Source organism: Hermetia illucens, chromosome 6 (assembly GCF_905115235.1).
Source record: "Hermetia illucens chromosome 6, iHerIll2.2.curated.20191125, whole genome shotgun sequence".
Taxonomy (NCBI): Eukaryota; Metazoa; Arthropoda; class Insecta; order Diptera; family Stratiomyidae; genus Hermetia; species Hermetia illucens.
In genome coordinates, this window is record NC_051854.1 from 77,323,095 (window position 1) to 77,344,142 (window position 21,048).

The 21,048-nt window shown below is 44.1% G+C and overlaps 1 protein-coding gene across 1 annotated transcript in view; it reads left to right on the forward strand.

Annotated features, from left to right (window-relative positions):
• The window catches only part of LOC119660449 (glutamate [NMDA] receptor subunit 1), a 116,437-nt gene that overhangs the window by 79,939 nt on the left and 15,450 nt on the right, over positions 1–21,048 (forward strand). The window contains exons 4-7 of the mRNA XM_038069008.1: positions 8,302–8,467; positions 15,764–15,869; positions 16,017–16,177; positions 16,571–16,787. Of these exons, the coding sequence (XP_037924936.1) occupies positions 8,302–8,467; positions 15,764–15,869; positions 16,017–16,177; positions 16,571–16,787 (650 nt within the window). The remainder of the gene's footprint in view (positions 1–8,301; positions 8,468–15,763; positions 15,870–16,016; positions 16,178–16,570; positions 16,788–21,048) is intronic.

Below are 21,048 nucleotides of genomic sequence, written 5' to 3' on the forward strand. Positions count from 1 at the left end.
TTTGATGTTGTTGGTTGGTTGGTTTTTGGTGCTGACCTTGCCACCATATATTTGGTCTTGCCTTCATTGATGTGCAGCCCAAGATCTCGCGGCGCCTGCTCGATCTGGATGAAGGCAGTTTGTACGTCTCGGGTCGTTGTTCCCATGATGTCGATATCGTCAGCATAGGCTAGTAGTTGGGTGGACTTAAAGAGGATCGTACCTCTTGCTTTTACCTCAGCATTACGGATCAATTTCTCGAGGGCCAGGTTAACGAGGACGCATGATAGGGCATCACCTTGTCGTAGACCGTTGTTGATGTCGAATGGTTTTGAGAGTAATCCTGCTGCTTTTATCTGGCCTCGCACATTGGTCAAGTTCAGCCTAGTCAGTCTTATCAAGTTCGTTGGGATACCGAATTCTCTCATGGCCGTGTACAGTTTTACCGTGACTATGCTATCATGGGTGGCTTTAAAGTCGATGTAAGTGATGTCCGTATTCCAACAGTTTTCCCATCCTGCCTGCCGCACAGAGAAAATCTGATCTGTTGCTGATTTGCCTGGAGTGAAGCCTCTTTAGTATGGACCAATGATGTTCTGGGCGTATGGGGCCATCCGGCCTAGCAAGATTGCGGAGAATATCTTATAGATGGTACTCAGCAACGTAATACCTCCATAATTGCTGCACTGTGCGATATCTCTCTTTTTATGTATGAGACAGATAATGCCTCGTTGCCATTCGTCAGGCTTTGATTCCCTGCCCCATTCCTTGAGCACATGTTGATGAACGACTTGGCGTAACTGGTCGCCTCCATAATTAACCAATTCGGCTGTAAGTCCATCGGCTTCTGGCGACTTATGATTTTTAAACCGATGAATTGACTGTTTGTCCTACACTTGGTGGTGGCAGTATTTGTCCGTCGTCGTCAATAGGCGGGACCTCTAACTCGCTGATATTTTGGTTGTTGAGCAGTTCGTCAAAATACTCAACTCATCGTTCCAATATGCCCATTCTGTCTATCAGATTTCCCTCTTTGTCTCGGTAAGATGAGTATGAAGATGTATAAGGCTTCATCCTGCTGAATTGTTGGTAAAACTTCCGCGCGTAATGTGGTTGCTCCTTGTACTTTTCGAGTTCACAGCCTGGTTGTTTCTCCCAGGCTTCCCTTTTCCGTCTGTGAAGTCGCTTCTCCGCTCGATGCGCGTGATAAGTCTCTGCGCGTGCCCGCTTTTTTGAGAGTGCAACATTACCCGGTATGCAGTATTCTTCCGTTCCGTTGCTAGCTTACATTCATCGTTAAACCAGCCTTTCCGACTTTTTTGCGGCTGGGGCCAAGTATCTTTGTGGCCATATCAATGTTAACATTCTTCAGGTGATTGTGAAGATCATTTGTTGATGCTTCATCTCCAGGTCCTCTGTTGACTGCGGTTATTACGGCATCCATTTTGCTCTTATAGGTGTAGCAGAGGGCTGTGTTGTGGATGCCTTCAGTATTCACTCTCACCTGATTGTCAGAGGGAATTGTAGGTGGTATTGTTAGTCGAGCTCGGAGCACCATACCAACGAAATAGTGGTCCGAGTCTATATTGGCCCCCTATATGTAAAAGGTGGCGGCATTCAATCAGCACGTGGTCAGTTTGGTTGAAAGTGGTCCCGTCTGGAGAGGTCCACGTATGTTTGTGAACCTCTTTCCGCGCAAACCAGGTACTTCCAACAACCATTTCGTGCGATACAGCTAACTGGATAATGCGCAGTCCGCTATCATTGGTATCCCTATGTAAGCTATAGGAGCCGAAGTATCGCCTGAATACGAGCTCCTTCCCTACTTGACTGTTAAAATCTACATGTATGATTTACTCTCATAAGGACGAAAATCGAGCATCTGCCCCATCGGCCTATGTAACTGATTTTGTCCCCACCGTTCGATTAATCTACCGACATGTGTAAGAACTCAGCTGGTTGCCTTTAATTTTTTCGTGGTGGCTCTACAGCATTATTGCATAAACCTGGCTGGCGACCCACTGTCTTCCGTTTGCGGACTGCACTCTCAATATCCTCTTTTCAAATCCGGTGTAGGGTTGTTTCTGACGGCAACAGCAAGCCACGTCTCTTGACCTCAAAGCCGCTTTCTGACAGACTTCTAACTGCAAGATTCCGGTCCAGGTTAAGGAGCATTTTAATTGCACAATGCTATGCACTGGCGTAGACTTTCAATATAATGGAAAGGATGCTTTCTACGGGCAATTACACGCAGTTCACGGGAGGCTTCCTAAAGGTGACATTGTAATCGTCATGAGTGATCAGAGTGTTAAGCTGGGTCCTGACTGTAGGGATAATGGTGGGAGGTTCATGGATTTTTGCAACTTCCACCGTCTTGTCATTGGTGGCACATTGTTCGAGCATAGAGCATGCCATAAGATAGTTGAGCTTTAACTGACCGACACCGTGCGATCAGCACTAGATTAGGAGTTGTCTCCTGGATGTACGCAACAAGGCGTTGACATCGGCTTTGAAAGAGATCACTATCTGATGGTCGCTTACGTTCGCTTACGTGTTGCGTCCGCACTTCTCGCAGCGTTGATGAACTGCAACAACCAAAGTTCAACATCGACCGCATGAGTGATCCAGCTGTCGCTCGACAGTGGCAGAGTTGTCTTGCTGATCGGACGACAGATATACTGAGTAATCCTCTGAACAAATCGATAAGCATTGCGCCGACATCTAAAATGCTCACTTCTTGGGTGCTGCAGAGGTCGTCGACCACCTCCCGAATGGGCGTCATAAGTTCTCGACACGGATCGATGATCGGGGGTTCAAGGCTCTATTGATCGTTGCAACTCGCTCCAGCTCCGATGTCGAAAGAAATTCCGAAAAGTTCAGGGCGATCTGCGCGGCGGCAAGAGAGAATTTGCTGTTGCGTTGATCAGGGAAGTAGAATATACCGCAGAACTCAATGATTTCAGAAGTGTATACTGCATCACGGAAGAGCTTGTATGTGGTCGCAAGTTTTTCAATGGTGATGCCAAGGACGCTAATGGTCGATTTCTCATCCACGAGGACAAATCACTGAAGAGGTGGAAAGAAGACTTCACCACGATTGTTGACCGTATGACATCCGGTAAGGTTCCCCCCTTGTTGATGGATGCAATCGCTAACCACCGTAACATAAAATGCGCAATGTTATTCCAGTCAGAAGAGAAATCATCTCGGCCATTTATGCACTCAAACGGAGCAAGCCCCTAGGTTTCACGGTCTCCTTGCAGAGATATTTATCGCGGCACCTGCAGTTACTGCAAATCTACTACGTCCGTTCATACAGAAATCTTGGGAATTGGAGACCTTTCCCAGATAACGCTGGAAGGAATTGACAATTTTTTTTTATGGGTGGAGGTGAAAATCTTAACAAGACGCTGTTGCGCCAGGTTGCAGCAGTGTGTGGGATTCTCACCCACAAAATCCACTCCCACTTCTCCGTCCATATCTCCATAAGACTACCATGGTTTACAGCACTACAACTAAGTCACGCGTCCGTCGCGTTTTACAGGCTCGATCCGAATCCTGCACCTTTCCTGTATCGCAATTACTGTTACGTTTATCACACTCCAATTTGCTGCGGACCTCAGCATCTCCTCCATCAACGTATGGAGTCCGATAACTAAGTTGAGGGCGTCATGTAACCTTCGTCTTTCATTCGCGAATTTCGCACAGTGGAACATAATATGCTCCGAGTCTTCGGGTGTAACGCGCATTCGGGATAGTTTGGGACTCATCCAATCCGAAGCGATGTAAGTACCTCCTGTATCCACCGTGTCCTGTAAGGAACTGCCTTCCCTGGTTCACTGTGTTATTCAGTGCGCACGCCCGGTCAGGAACCGCGTATAGGAGAATGGAATTCACTACCCCTGCGGAAACCAGCTGACGACTACATTTTGGCCCACCAATATTAGACATCATTCTTGCCAGAAATGAGCTGCCCCTTGAAACTCAACTTGGCATCGATCATTACCCCAAATATCTAATGATCGATTTTGAAACGACCTGGATTTTGACAATATCGTTTTCCTTACGATTGGAAATAAGGACCGCCACCGTCTCCAGGTGGTTTTTGAGGCTTCGGTAGCAGAACCAATCGCTGTCTTTTCCACTGAGCGGGATGCACTTCTTCGACCATGCACGATTCAAATGTACTAATGAACATTGCAGACCTGATTTTAGCAGCCAACTTCAGAACTTTGTTCGGAATCCCCTCCAATTCCATAGCTTTATTGTCTTCAATTCGTCCGCAGATCTCCCGTAGTTCCTGCTCGGTCACCCCAAGGATTGAGAAGACGTTCTGTAGAACCATTGGACGAGGTCCACTTTCTTCCTGTTGTGGCAAAAGAACGGCGATTATTTTGAAGAAAAGTCACCGCACGTCACTTGGGGTGATTTTTGTCCACGAATCTTGTTCATTCCAAACTTGTACCCAGTGCCCCAGGGGCTCGTATTTGCCTCAAGGCACAACTGCAATTCCGTTTACTTTCCCTCTGGTCCTTTGGCAAAGCCTCCTCGCTCGCAGACGCGACACTTTCAAGATCAAGATTTCTTGATTCTACTAATAGTTTGGTTCCTACTGTGCCTACGCCGTGCCCTTCCAGTGGGCTTCCCAGCTATCCTGGTTTTTCTGCTTCTGTTGCTCACTGAACTGTCGCCTCCCTCGTTCCTGATATCGAGAAATATGGCCTGGTGGTCACTGTGGGTGTGGTGTTTACTCACCCGTCAGACCATCCCTCTCGCCAACGAGGTACTGAGGTAAATCAGATTGATGATTGAGCCAAGCCCTCTTCCTCGGAAGGTGCATCCAACTTGGCTAACACGATGTCCAGTTCTGCGAAGGTCTCAAGCAGAATTTGGCCCCAGATGTGCGTCACCTGACTTCCCCAGACTAAGGTCCACGCGTTAAAATCACCGGGAATGATTTTGGGGCTGTGGTCTCTAGCGTCCAACAGCAAGCCGTTTAGTATCTCCTCATATTGCACTAATGTTGCATTAGGAGGAGCATAACAGCTGTAGATATGGACGCCGTTGACTTTTACTCTTTCAAAACGGGCTTTTGGGAATGCCATTGTTTCTTGAATGACTTGTTCTCCACATGCCCATATCACCGCGTTTAGCGATGAATCTTTCACCCAGGTAGCACTAACGGTGTTGGTTACTATGGGGAAAATGTTAGAGCAAGTAATCTATAATAGATCACTCCCGGTTGTTGAGAGCCAAGGCGGCGTTTCAAATCAGCAGTATGGCATCCGTAAAGCCAAATCAACCAGGCTGTGGTACGGAAGGTCACGGTTCAAATCTCACTGGTGGCAGTGGTATTTGCATTGTGACTTGACGTCGGATATCAATCGACTCAGCTGTGAGTGAGTACCTGAGCCAAAGTAAGGTAATAATCTCGGGCCAGCATAATGCTGACCACATTGCCTAATATAGGTACTATAAATCTGTAGCGTACCATAACAGTCTTGAATGAAGTGCTCTAATACACTTCAAGGCCCTGATCCAATTGGATTGTTGTGCCAACGATTATTATTATTATCAGTCTTCAACTTGTTATCAAATTGTTCAACTTCTTTAATGGCATCACGGAAACCTCCTGAGATGTAATTGCCAGTACCGTACTTAATGTCTGAAGTTCCGGTGGCAGCTTTTGGCACCCGGCTTTTCTTGTAGAGCCCAGATATTAATGCGCCTTTTTCCGAGGAGCTCTTACGAGTTCCTCCAGTGAGGATGGCAATATTTAGCGTGCAGGCACATAGTTGTTCTGCCCGGACTATTTATTTGCGTCCTGACGCCGTCTTTGCGTCAAGAACTCTTGCTCATTTCTCGACAGGAGCCGGGTCCGTCATACCGCGTTGACTGAGGTGAGCGTCCTAGCACTCCTCCCACACGTACGATCTGTCAACACCATCACTCTGTTTTCCACGACCTTGGATGCATTTTCTTCATAGGCCTGCTGCGGGACTTCACTTGTCACTTTCCATTATCTCAGCATTTTGTTTTTGTTTCACTGGGGATAGCACAAAATACGTTGCTTCAAACTCGCCTCATTTCCCTGGGCTTGGGACCAGCATGCTATGTAAATAACAACAGATACCATGCTTAATTTACACAGCGAATAGAAATTAAAAGTTTAAGCGCATGAAGGGTTTAGAGAGCATCATGCACCCTTGCTTTTAAAGGTTTTGTGTAAAACAAAACCTTATTAAAATCGATTCAATGTCTGTCTGTCTGTCTGTCTGTCACACGCATTTTTCTCCAAAACGGCTAAACCGATCCGAACGAAATTTGGTGGACAGATGGGAACTATGAAATCCCACACATACAGTGAGTGGCATAAATTTAGGTGGAGTTTAAAGGGGGGCTCCCCATACATGCAAAGGGGGGATTCAAAAATTTTTTTCACCGGATATAGTTGTGTAGGGTATCAAATGAAAGGTCTCAATTTGTACTTTTCGAAACTGATATTATTTTTGGCATAAATTGCAAAGTGGGTGAGTAATGATTCAAAATGTACGCACTTGAAGTGAGACAGGACTCATTTTCGGAAACTACCCAACCTGAAAATCCGGAAAAAATCGAAATGGTGCGCCTAGACGAAATCTAGGCCTCAAAATATGTCCCATTCCGATATCTGCTCAAATAAACTTAGTAATAGTATATTACTACTTTATAGAAATTTACTGAAAACCCCCCCTAAAATTCATCCTACGTCTTCCGAATTTTGAACCAGCACAGGGGACAATATTTCGTATATATGTGCTAAATTTCATGGAAATCAGGCAATTAACGCCAAAGTTATAGCAGTTCAAACTTAGCAATTTCGCGCGAGTTTACTGCTTCCAAAGCCATGCAAATCAGATGCTGACGTCATAATTACCCGGAATAATTGACATTCGCGTGGAATATTAAAGTCACATTTATGAAGAATCTATTTATCTGCAGCCCTTTTAAGGTTTTGTGTGAAACACTTATGTGAAATCTAATCTTCGAGAGGTGTCCTATTCCGGTATCTGCTCAAAAAATTTACTAATAGTATATTATCAACTTTTAGAAATTGACTAAAAAACTCCCCTTCAGTTCATCCTAAGTGTACTAAATTTCGCACCGACATAGAGGACAGCCTCGTGCATACACATCACTCGTGCACACAAATCCAACTATTATTGGGAAAGTTATAGAAGTTCAAACTTATCAATTTCGTGCTAATTAACAGCATCCTAAGCCATACAAATAAGATGCTGACGTCATAATTAACGAGAATAATTGACATTTGAGTGAAATATGAAAATTCCATTCAAGAAGAATCTAATTCTCCCTAGCCCTTTTTAAGGTTTTGTGTAAACACAAAACCTTATTGAAATCGGTTTACCGTCTGTCTGTCTGTCTGTCCGTCTGTCTGTCCGTCTGTCTGTCTGTCCGTCACACGCATTTTTCTTGGAAACGGTCACAGCGATTGACACCAAATTTGGTAGAAAGGTGGGAACTGTGAACGCTCACGCATACAGTTAGTTACATCCTTTTACGTTGAATTTAAGGGGGGGTCCCCATACATGCAAAAGGGGGGTGTAAATTTTTTTTTCATCAAATATACTCATGTGGGGTATCAAATTAAAGGTCTCGGTTAGTACTTTTCGAAGCCGGTCTTAGTTTTGACATTTGTTAGAAAGGTGGGGAGTGCGGCGGGTTGAAAGTGACCATTCTTTAAGGGGGCCATTCTCAGAAACTGCCAAAACGAAAAATCTGAAAAAAATCAGGAGGCTGCCACTATATGGTGCTTGGGCTCCGAAATATCTTCCATACTAATATCTGTACAAATAAAGTTAATAATAGTATTTTACTATAATTTTTAGTAATTGGCTGCAAAACCCCTTTTAAGTTCATGCTAGCAACATGAGATAATATAGGGTATAACATAGAACACGATCTCACCAAGTTTGGTCGAAATACCACTATTATTAACAAAGTTATAATACGTCAAAGTTGTCACTTCCTTGTAAATTCAAGACTATGAATGTCAATGTCATCCGAAAGTGGATATTCTCACATAATATATGCATATATTACGTGCTACGTACAAAGAAATACACAAAACGTTTCGTACCTGAAGCGTTCAGCTTCCGGTTTCCCGACTTGTTATATATCAAACCCCGTCTTCTTTGAAAGTTCACATATATTAGCCGAGAACAACTGAATAAAATAACATTTTCAAATCCCTAACGTTTCGCACAGTCTGAAAATACTCAACATCTAAACTTTTCTCAACATTTTCCACTTCCCTTTCAGCACGGATGATGCTTATGTGATATTCCGAGATGCAGCCGAATTAAATATGACAAAAGCCGGTCATGTTTGGATTGTTACTGAACAGGCCCTCAACTCGAACAATACACCAGGTGGTATACTTGGACTTCAACTTGAGCATGTCAACAGCGAAAAGGAACACATAAGAGTAAGTACATACACGTTACCCCCCTTGGAATCACAAAGGATAAGTTTACTTCCGGCCTAACAAGTTAAATACTCCTGGAAGGCTGACCTGTGTTTTTTCCACTCCAAAAACTTTTTATACTTTTTTTCTTAAGGAGAAGACCCTTTTATATTTGTGTCTAGTTTTGTCATCCTTTTTCGTCTGTTGGGGGTTTAAACACTTTTCAATAGACTTGAGGATATACTATAATGTCGCATGTAAATGTGTTTATATACATGTTGAAGTTATACTCAAGTTTGCAGATGAAAATGGAGATGGGAGTAGAACTTTTCTCAAGGACACTACAGATGAATGCGAAATGTTTTGCACGAGATACTCAACCATACATATTCGAATAGATCTGGGAAAACAACTTTAAGATACCTGGATGGCAATGAACTCAACTTTTCCAGACATTATTCAAGGCTGTTCACCGGCGACGCAATTGCTCGATATTGAGTAGAATGGAAAACCTTGTGCACGTTGATTACTGAAACATGAGATATAGTCCAGCTTCCCTCTATAAAATAATGACATTGAAAAACATTACACCTTAGGATTTATTCAAGATATAGCATTTCATGCAACATTAAACCAAAAATGCTTTTCAACATCTAGTCTGGAAAACTTCTTCTGACATCGCCACTTATTTCATGGCAACAACCCTTGACCGCAGTATCACTCATTCTGGTCGAGAAACTAATCAAATTAAAGCAGATTGCCATTTAGTAACAGCAGTACCCTTTTCCCAAGAAGCTCCCTTAACATTGGCGCCCAACATGGGCTCGGCGTTCTTTAGATTTAACACGATAGACCTGCAAAAGATATTCCGGCTCCCAACTTCATTTTAGTGTGCCGGATAGAGACACATCAGTTTCTCAAAATGATCCCCGGCTAGACTCCCCGTTCACTTCACCTAGCTTTTCAAAGTTTGGGTTACAGCTTGTCATTTCTTGTGCTTGTCTTGGAAATTGTTGTCTCATGTGTCAGCGCCTGTAAGCTGGAAGTTTGCAAGCTCCTGAGGAGTGACTCCCTTACCTTTACGTGAAATGAAAATCTCTTCGTTCAATTAGTTGAAAAACTTAATATCCTTTTTCTTTGTCGCGTTGAAGTGACGGTTTGAAACTCCTTCAAATGTATAGGTAGTTAGCTTATGCTTTGCATATTTCGTTCTCAATGTTACATTCCCGCTCTTTTCACAGATGTTTGTTTTAGTTTGATTATCTTGTACTCCACAACAGAGAGCGTTTCCATTCATACTTTTCCGTTGATAATACCTGTGTTCCTATATATGGTGAATGTTACCAATATGGTGCAAAAAAAATTTTTGACAAGTCCTTAACGGATGAGCCAAAGCAGGCCCCTTCTGTCAGCACACGTGGTCCCGGACTCCGACTCCAGTCGACGTTACCTGTTGAGACTAAAGTCTTGTCTTCTTGTAAGCATCTGTCTTCGGGCAAAAACCGTCGGGGAAACCGCCTTCGAACAAAACGCGCCCGGAAAACCCGCTTTCCGGACGAAAGTAACGCCCGGGTCACCTCCGACTAAGGAAGCTCAACGGTCCTCTAAGGATCCAACCTTCTCGCAGAAAAAGGCAGTAAACGGTTAAGCCTTCACTTGCAGCCAAAGCTATCGAAGCTGACGAATTGGTCACCAATTGAATTGACACCAATTACAATAAAGAGCAGTGCGAACAGCTTAGAAGGAACTCCTCCTAGTTATAGGGACTGCATCTTGCCAAAGCATGAAGCTTTGCCGTGAGTCGGTATGTGTATTGCGTAAAACTTTGCCGACGAAAGCACTCCTCCTCCCTCAACGACGGGTAAGAGGGTGCGCGACTAACCAGGGAGGTACGCGACTAACCAGAGGGTCACTGAACTACCATCGTCTATTGAATTCTTCCTCTGACTTCCAGGTGAAGAACGTAAGAGTGCTGAAGCTTTGGAACAACTTCGTTTCCAGAAAAACACCTTTACTAGGATGCTGCAGACCAGTTAAGTCCCTGGTGATTTTATACGAGTACTAGTCGCGTTGGATAGCTGAGTGCTTGGAGCGCGGTTCAAATCTCACTGGTGGCAGTGGGATTTGTATCGTGGTTTAAGCTGTGAATCAGTACCTGAGTCAAATCAGGGTAATAATCTCGGGGGAGCGCAATGCTGATCACATTGCCTCCTACAGTGTACTGTAGCGTACCGTTATGGTCTTGAATGACGTGCTCTAACACACTTCAAGGCCCTGATCTAATTGGATTTTGCGCCAATGATTATTATTGTTATTATTACTAGCCGCGTTGGCATAACCCCGTGGTCCCCTTAAGATATTATCCTTTGATTTGATGGAGGGTGAAGGTTCAAGCGTGAAGTTGCGTTTGAACGCATAAAGTGTTCTATCCGCGATGTGGAAATAAACACAACTTCAAAGAAACTCGCACAAACAGGCCAACCGCAAATAACCGGGCCGACGACACATGAGGCTCTCATCATCTCCATTCACGAAACTGGTGATCGGATGCTTGTCCAGAATTACCGTCCCATTCTGCTCCTCTTCTCCTGTTCCGAAATCTTGGAAAGATATGTCAGCGATTGGTTGTCTGCCCACTTTGGCCACCACAGTGAACACAGCATGACTTTGAAAGTGAAAGAGCAGCATGACTTTGTTAAGCGTAGGTCCACTGACTCCAACTTGCTTGGCTTTACCAACTTTGCCGCCAAATGTCTAAATTGACGGCAGTACATATCATTTACACTGATTTCGTTAAAGCCTTTGACATGGTAAATCACAAGATATTTCTATGCAAATTCTCGTACCTAAGCATTCCCATACCACTTGTTTTATGGCTGGCCTCATACCTTTCTAGCCAAACCTGCCGCGCCAATTTTGACGGCTGCATATCCTGCTCTTTTTCCTTATACTCTGACGTCTCACAGGGATCTATTCTGGGTGCTTTATTATTTTTATTTTTATCAACAACCTCCCCCCCTTCCTTACTTGTCACTGTTTGCTCTATGCCGATGACTTCAAGCTGTTTTCCATTATATCGTCGCCTAAAGACTGTGATTCCCTTCAATTTAACGTAGACGCTCTGGTTCCCCATGCCAAAAAGGCTTCACTCCAGGCAAATCAGTAACAGATCGGGTTTTCTCTGTGCGGCAGGCGATGGAAAAACCGTTGGAATATGGACATCAGTTGCATCATCTCTTCATCGACTTTAAAGCCGTCTATGATAGCATAACCAGGGTAAAACTGTACACGGCCATGAGAGAATTCGGTATCCCGACAAAATTGATGAGACTGCCTAGGCTGACCCTAGCCAATGTCCGAGGCCAGATAAAAGCAGCAGGATAACTCTCAAGACCCCTCGACATCAACAACGGTCTACGACAAGGGGATGCCGTATCATGCGTCCTCTTTAACCTGGCCCTCGAGATAGTGATGCTGGGGTAAATGCAAGAGGTACGATCCTCTTTAAATCCACCCATCTATTGGGCTATGCTGACGATATCGACATCATGGGAACAACGACCCAAGACGGACAAACTGCCTTCATCCAGATCGAGCAGGTGGCGATCCCGGCGAGATCTTGGGCTGCACATCAATGAAGGCAAGACAAAGTTTGTGGTGGCAACGACAGCATTGAAAACCAACTTCGTCTGATTCCTCGCCACTTCTGAGCATCAGGCTGCAGAACAGAAGGTGGCCGATAGGCCAGGACCTTCCTGAATTAGATATTAAGCAGGTTCGGGAGCACTGCTACGGGCTAGAGATCGTCACGTTACGAGTGTCAATTCCTAAGGGCAGTGAGCATCTGAGCAGTCCACAGAAAACAGAAATCCTCCAAGAAAAATTCCACGAACTTGTAATCAAAAGCAACAAGCAACGTCGAAAAGGGCGAAAAGATAGCAACAACTGAGTAAGTTGAAATTGAGATTGGTCTGAACATCGAAGTCAATGGTAAACGACCAAAAGGCAGGCCGAAACAACGGTGGCTTGATACCTGGATGGGGATTTAAAAGCCTCGGGATTGCACCCAGATCAGGCATTCGATAGAGCTAAATAACGAAACCGATCACGACGAGCCGATCCTGCCTGTGAACGGGACAAATGCTGAAGAAAAAGAAGAGTAAGTTGAATAGCGACCCCAGCGACTCCAATTCTCCTACCCAGCAATGCAAGACGACATTGGGACTGACGAAGCCGCGAATCAACAGTTGGATAACTGAACATGAAATTTGCCATCCTGTCCAACGAAAAGGTTTCCATAGCCCTCTCTAGTCATAATGGAATCAAAGTCTTGTTGAAGACAGCGGAAAAATATCTCGGCATCATGATAGTCACAAAGATGAACTCCTTCGAACAGATTAAGAAAACTGCAGCTAGAATGTTTGCAATTTGCCAACTGATGGCCAGATCCCAGATCCAGTAGGCATCGCTTGCTGATGAGCGGGTTGCAGTCTATCCTTGTTTACAGTTCCGATGTATGGGCTGGCGTCCTCAGCAACTACTCAAGTACACTAGTTCATTAGTTCCGCGACAACTTGTAATACGTGATAATAAGTGATAGATAAGCAAGTGTTCCTAATAGTTCCGCGGAAGGAACTTTAAAGAATTTCTTTATTTAAGTTTGAATTACCAAACTTAACACACGCGCCTAGTTTAAGTACAACAGCTAGGAGCTCTGCTGCTCAGCGGACAAGAGTGCTTTCAGTCCTACACGTATAAAATCGGGTAATACCGGTCGCCTGACTGCATTTACACTTTTCCCTTTTTCAGAAGGTGGGGGCGCCATAACTATCGCCTGTCGACCGAAGGATGAAAATAGAACTCGTGCAGCAGAGTGGCACGTTGCACTCAAGGCATTCTTAAGACGAAAATGGGAGTGGTCGATTGGACAGAAGGCAGGGTAGCTGAGGCTCTGTGTGTGTGTGTGTATGGTGGGGGAGAAGCTACAGCTTCTGAGCACTCAGGCCATGTTGGCCCATTGTACTCGCCTCCCCCGTCTAACGCAATATTCCGGATTCGTTAACGTATCGCAGGATTTCCATTAGTGGATGTGATGCTACCCGTCGCAATTGGCGAACATCGGCACCAAAGATCTGATGCCTGATGTGTCCATAGGCGGGGCATTCACATAGGAAATGCTCCGTGGATTCCGCTTCCTCATTACAGGAGGTACACGTATCATCTTGAGTAATTCCTATTCTGAACATATGCCCAGCTAGTGAATTATGACCTGTCAGAATGCCCACAATACACCTGCAAGTCCTCCTGCTTTTCGACAGGATAAACTTTGCGGTACGTATGTTCGGTTCTGGCAGGAAAAGTTTGGTGTGTCGAGCAGCATTTAGGCTCTGCCACCTGTCATTATGGGAAACTTGTTCCCAGTTTTTGAAAACAGATTTAGCCAATGCTACTGATACTCCAATTGCGGTCCCGGCATAGGGGAGATTGACCCCTCTTTCGCTAAAGCGTCCGAGATTTCATTTCCCTCTATGCCACAGTGACCAGGTACCCAGAGTAGTTCCACCGTATTGAATCTAGACATAGAGTTCAAACGGTTTCTGCATTCCTGAACGATTTTCGAGGTGATCAAAGGACTTCTCAATGCCCTCAATGCAGCTTGACTGTCACTGTAGATTGCGATGCGCCTGCCCTTCAACCGCTCGTCAATCACCCAGTTTGCCACCCTTAGGATCGCATAAACTTCGGCTTGAAAAACCGTTGCATATTGTCCCAAAGGAAAAGCCCACTTCTCGTTTTTATTCGAGAAGTAGACTTCGGCTCCAGAACCCTCTTCTGTTTTTGAGCCATCGGTGTAGAAGAAATCCGTATATCCTCTCCACGCTTCAGGATAACTTCATATCTTCTACCAAACAGATGTATGGGGACACGAGAATCGGAAGGCATTGTAAGAACTGGATTCAGTACTCCCAGTAACTCTTCCAATGCTCTGTGCCCCCCCCCCCCCACATCCGTTGTTTTCCCATAGATCTAATCGAATTAGCCTATGAGCTGCTCTCATTGCAGCGCTTTGAATAAATATATCCAGGGGCTGCAAATTGAGTAGTGCATTCAGAGCTTCGCCGGATGTCGTGCTCATGGCACCATTGATACCCAGACACACAGTTCTTTGTAGTGCGGTTAGTTTACGGTGAAAACCTTTTTGTCTCACCTTAACCCACCACACTACGGATGCATATACGAACATCGGCCTAATGATGGCAACGTATATCCACATTACCACATGAGGCCTGAGTCCCCATGTCGAGGCAAAGGTCCGTCTGCACAGCCCATAAGCTGTGAGAGCTCGTTTCATCTTTACCTCTACATATTTGTTCCAAAGAAGTTTTTTATCTTGAGTGACTCCCAGATATTTCACTTCTTCAGAGAGTTGAAGGGTAGTACCCCTCATCTCATGGAGCCAAAGTCCATCCAGTGTTCTCCTTTTTGTGAATAAAACCATTGTGGTTTTATTTGAATTAACTGACAGACCATGTCTAAGGCACCAGCTGTCTATCAAATCAACGGCACGTTGTATATTGCTACACACCGTTCCAAGATCCCGATCAACAGCAAGTACAGCCACGTCAGCAGCATAAGCTTGAGCGTGCATTGGCTCTCTACACTTCTACACTGAAATTAAGATAATTGAAGATAAGGGGCCAAACAGTTGCGGGTTAGGGTTTTAGACGCAACAGGAAGGTGTTGTAGCCTGTGGTCCGTCTAAGACAAGATTCCAATACTCATACATAATGGCATTTCGCCTCCAAAGCAAGGTTCCTCCTTCGAAATTTCAATGATCGTCCCGTTGCTCTACTCATTGGAAGAAGTGTCAGGATCCCAACACACGGGTACGGGCTTTAAAACCAAACTTCCATCTGGCAACTCACATCGCACATCTCATATACCAAATACTCTTTTGGAAAACAAATATGAAACAATGAGCCACAACTATGAAAAAACTATAAAACTAATTGAATGGCACTAACATCTTCTCGCCCCCAGAAGCATAACACCAACTAAGTGCTTATACTGAAATTCCACTAAAATGACTTTAGCTTCTTTTAAAGCGAATCCTTAAATCAGCCTTGGCATCCACTTAGAACCCCCTCACATTTTCCATTCAATAAATTCCTTAATCGCAAATCCAATTGAATTTGAAATAGAATCTCTCGACACCTTCCAACATTTTCCTGAGATATAATTGAATTTTTATTTCCTTTTCCTTTTCTGCTCCTGCAATTCTACCACCGTAACTACAACCAACGGACATGCGAACAGGATAGTGTTTATGTACTTGCATCGGCTATCAAGGAGATGATGGCAAACGAGACGATCACTGAAGCACCAAAAGATTGCGATGATTCCGGTGTCAACTGGGAATCAGGTAAGCGCTTTGAAATTCTTACCTCTATCTTGCAAATCTTGCAAAGGGTAAAGGACTTGACGGAGTTACATTTCAATGGATGAAAGTGATGACAAGAAACTATGGTTTCCCTTCACTTATTGCATTTTTTCTTGCCGTTTATCGTAGGAAAAAGGGTATTTCACTACTTGAAGACGAGGAATATTCGAGGAGAAACCGGACAAGTGGCCTTCGACGATAATGGAGACAGGATATATGCAGAGTATGATGTTGTTAATATACGGGAGCATCAGAAGAAAGTTAGCGTGGGGAGTTTTCATTACGACGCGGTAAGTGGGGTTTAATTTTGTTATTTTTTTAATGACATTAGGATGAGCTTCACATTAATATAATTTTCTTAAGATGACTACAGTTAGCCTAAAGCTCTTTCCCGAATAGGGAGTCAGAGAGACAGTGCATTATATTATATATCCGCTTTCTTCTGGGAAATTCTAAATTCAAGGCCATCAAAGTAGGCACGTGTGGTACATCCAATCGAGTAAAAGGATTCCTGCAATAATGGCAGCCATAAGTCTGCGACTGTCCCTAGTAAATACCTTATTAGGTCCTACTAAACACCATTTCTAGAGAGTCCAAATTCCTTATTCGTAGAATTACTTGAAATCATTTAGAACCACTCAGAGATTTGAATGAAATCATCCAAGCTCAACTTCATTTTCCAGGATAAGCAAAAAATGCGCCTAAGGATCAACGACAGCAAAATATTGTGGCCTGGAAAGCAAGAAAAGAAGCCGGAGGGAATCATAATTCCGACACATTTAAAGGTGCTAACTATTGAGGAGAAGCCATTCGTCTACGTACGACGATTAACAGAGGAGGAAACCGCTTGCGAACCTGATGAAATCCCTTGTCCACATTTTAATATTACAGATGGTGCTTGTAAGTATAAAACTTCCTTATGTTTACGAATATAATAATAATAAAAGAGAGGCAGGATATATATCTGAAATGCACAAAAACTTTATGAACTGAATCGTGTGATCTCCTGGGAAAAATCAAATCCGAGAATCCAACTTTGTTGTTGTAAAGTACAAGTATCCAAGGCGTCCATGTAATGAACACGGAGGTTTCCAGCTACGTGTTGAAATGTCTAATATTTCATTCTTTTCCAATTGCCAGATACCAAATATGGGAGAATATCTTTCTGCGTTTCATAGATAATTGCTGTTTGCTGGCGAGTGAGCTGGAGCGGAACTACGTAGCATGAGACCATGTCTGGTCGTCCCCGCTATTTCATTTTCAGCAAATTTTCGCAATACAAACAAGAAAGATTGGATTTTTGAAAGATTCTCTTTCTTAATTGATTGGTTGAAATGTTGGAAAAGAGGTACGCATGTACGACTTGGTCATCCCATCCACCATAATTCGCCTCCGGTCAACTTTCGGATTTCGAACTAAAAAAAATTAGATTTCTTGGAATTTTCTTGATTTTTTCATCTTTTCTTGTTTGAAAGAAAGAAGGATCAGGTAAGTTTGTAACATTTGGTTGGACAATGGGGATTTGGAGATCCATAATAATGTATCCTCATTTCAATAAGGGATTCCAGAGGAGAAAGAATGGATTCTCATTTTTTTCCTTTTTGACTTTTGTCTTATCTCATTCAACACGTTGTATCAAAGCTTTCTATTGGTGCTCAATATATGCTTGCTCATTTTATGCATACAAGGTTACACTTCACCTCTTGATGTCGCATAACGTGTCAACCACGTCCACGCGCTATGATCACGATTCGCTGAAATCTGCCACAACTCTTGCCAGGAGAACCCAGCACTTCTCCTCTACTGTTCTATGTCACGTGATTTCGGGGCAACTCACCCGTCGGCCATCTTGGGAGAGTAGATTCCACTGCATGACATAGCTCGCAATGGAATCGTCGCCCCTTTTTAATGTGTGAGCTACACGTTGGCACTTCTGTTGTTCTGTGGAGCCGTAAGTCTCCGGATCGGAGTGCCGCGATCGAGAGGGAAGATCCACGACGGATCACAATCCCGATCATGATTTCTTCTACCTCAGATCATGATTGAGGCGAGGCCCCTGAGGTTCCCTCCCTTCGTTGATATCCTCAGGTCATTATTTCAGAGGATGTCCCTATAAAGGTTTTGCGGGGTCAAGGAGGAAGAGAGGAGGAAATCCTCAAATCAATAGAAATTATTCACAATTCATGATATATTGATCCACTCCAAACAAAAAAAAATAAAAGAAAATTGAAAAGTAATAATATTCAAACCAAAAGAAAAATTAAATTAAATCAAAGAAAAAAAAATGAAATCCGGAAGTTTGACGCTTCAGGTATAAAAGGTTTTGTGTTTCGCTTTGTGAGGAGCATTCCGCAGTTCTCCATGGGCTGATAGCATTGAGTCGAGATATTTAAATTACTCAGCGCTGCCAGCTGCAGTAACCTCCCTAGAACTGAGCGAATTAAATATCTCGGGTCAATGCTATCAGCCATTGAAGAACTGTGCAATGAAATTGCTTCACGCATTAATGCGATTCCGCTCACGTCGCAAAGCCGCGATCACTACACTGTCCGGTGCGCCGACCAAGATCTTTGTTCTAGGTAGTAAAAGCTAGCCTGTACTCTGTCGAATAAGCTTTCGAAATATTCTTTGATGCGTTGCTTGTTATAATTTATGAGGAGTTGATCATTAACGTCCTTCATGCTTCCTTTCTGATGTGATATCGGCTTCTGAAATTATTGCTGATCGTAGCTCGAATGGACCACTTGCACCATCAGTCGCAAGGATCAGTAAAGCTTTACTGACTTCGGGTCATCGATCCGCTTCCAAGATTCGGCATCCAGTCAGATATTGTGTTGCCCCTTCGAGACACGACGACGGCTTGCGTAGCACCTACGGAACCTACGATGCCGGTCCAATCATCATCAATGGCGCAACAACCGGTATCCAGTTTAGGCCTGCCTTAATAAGAAACTCCAGACATCCTGGTTTCGTGCCGAGGTCCACAAATTCGTTATCTCTAAGAAGTGTCTGGCGCCTTGACCAGCGCCATCTCTCCATCTCAGGCAGGATCTGCCTCATCTTCTTTCTCTACCATAGATATTGCCCTTATACACTTTCTGGGCTAGATCATCCTCATCAATACGGATTAAATGACCCGCCCACCGTAACCTATTGAGCCGGATTTTATCCACAACCTGACGGTCAATGTATCGCTCATAGATTTCGTTATTATGTAGAATATGGAATCGTCCATCCTCATGTAGGGGGCCAAAAATTCTTCGGAGGATTCTTCTCTCGAACGCGGCCAGGGGTTCGCAGTTTTTCTTCCTAAGAACCCAAGTTTCCGAGGAATACATGAGGACTGACAAGATCACTGTCATGTACAGTAAGAGCTTTGACCGTATGGTGAAACGTTTCGAGGGGAACAGTTTTTGTAAGCTGAAATAGGCTCTGTTGGCTGCCAACAACCGTGCGCGGATTTCATCGCGGTTGCTGTTACCGGTTGTGGTTTTCGACCCTAGATAGGAGAAATTATCAACGGTCTCAAAGTTGTAGTCTCCTATCTTTATTCTTCCCCCTTAACCAGTGCGGTTTGATGTTGTTGGTTATTTGGTTTTCAGTACTGACGTTGCCACCATATACTTTGTCTTGCCTTCATTGATGTGCAGCCCAAAATCTGGCATCAATCGCCGCCTGCTCGATCTGGAGGAAGGCAGTTTGTACGTTTCGGGTCGTCCTTCCCATGATGTCGATGTTGTCAGCATAGGTCAGTTGTTGGGTGGACTTACCTCAGCATCACGGATCACTTTCTCGAGGGCCAGGTTAAAGAGGGCGCATGATAGGGCATCCCTTGTCGTAAACCGTTGTTGATGTCGAATGGTCTTGAGAGAGATTCTGCTGCTTTTATCTGGCCTGGCACATTGGTAAGGTTCAGCCTAGTCAGTCTTATCAATTTCGTCGGGATGCCGAATTCTCTCATGGCCACGTGCAGTTTTACCCTGGCTATGCTATTATAATAGTAATAATCGTTGGCGCAACAATCCAATTGGATCAGGGCCTTGAAGTGTGTTAGAGCACTTTATTCAAGACGTAACGGTACACTAGAGGATAGCCTGTAGAAGACAATGTTGTCAGCATTGCGCTCGTTATGTTTTACCCTGGCTATGCTATCATAGGCGGCTTTGAAGTTGATGAAGAGATGGTGCAACTGATGTCCATATTTCAATAGTTTTTCCATCGCTTGCAGAACAGAGAAAATCTGATCTGTTACTGATTTGCCTAGAGTGAAGCCTCTTTGGTATGGGCCAATGATGTTCTGAGCGTATGGGGCTATCCGACTTAGCAACATAGCGGGGAATATCTTATAAATGGTACTCAGCAACATGATACCTCTATAATTGCTGCACTGTGTGATATCTCCCTTTTTATGTATGAGACAGATAATGCCTATTTGCCAGTCGTCAGGCATTAATTCGCTGTCCCACATCATGAGCACAAGTTGATGAACCTGGTGTTATTGGTCGCCTCCATATTTAACCAATTCGGCTGTAATTCCATCGACTCCTGGCGACTTGTGATTTTTAAGGGGATGAATTTCACGGATTGTTTCTGCAGTGGTTGAGGTTGATTTGTATCAACCTCATTTCTTTATTGCATCCAAGGCTCTCCTGAGCATCTGCTGCTGCCTGCAATGTGCCGACAGTCGACGCCCTTTTTCCCCTTACAAAGCATACATTCAGGCTCTGCTTTACACTCCATGAACATATGACCTTCTCCCCGCCCCCCCTGACCCGCCCTCTCTATTGTTTTTTTCAAGTTTACCGCCTTTGATTTTGAGGATGTGTCACTTGTGTTGCCTGAATGACGCTTGATTTCTTCGAGGCATTTTTTTCGTCCTTGAAAATATTGTACAGTACACGAATGGCTCGGACCATGTTTCTGATGGGGATGTCTTTGTCCTTTATGAATTCGGATAACTCTATTATTTTTCCTCCGAGTAGGGCAAACGACGATTCGTCCGTATTCTGGCACTGCTCCTCTGGTTGATTTTCCGTATTTATTAGCCTTCCGGGAGCTTCCCCGATTTACTTCCATCACCAACCTTGAGTCGAGCTTCTCCTAAATCTCCTAACGCTAAGTTCTGCGATATGTCCCGACCAGGTGTAGTTATTCCACTATG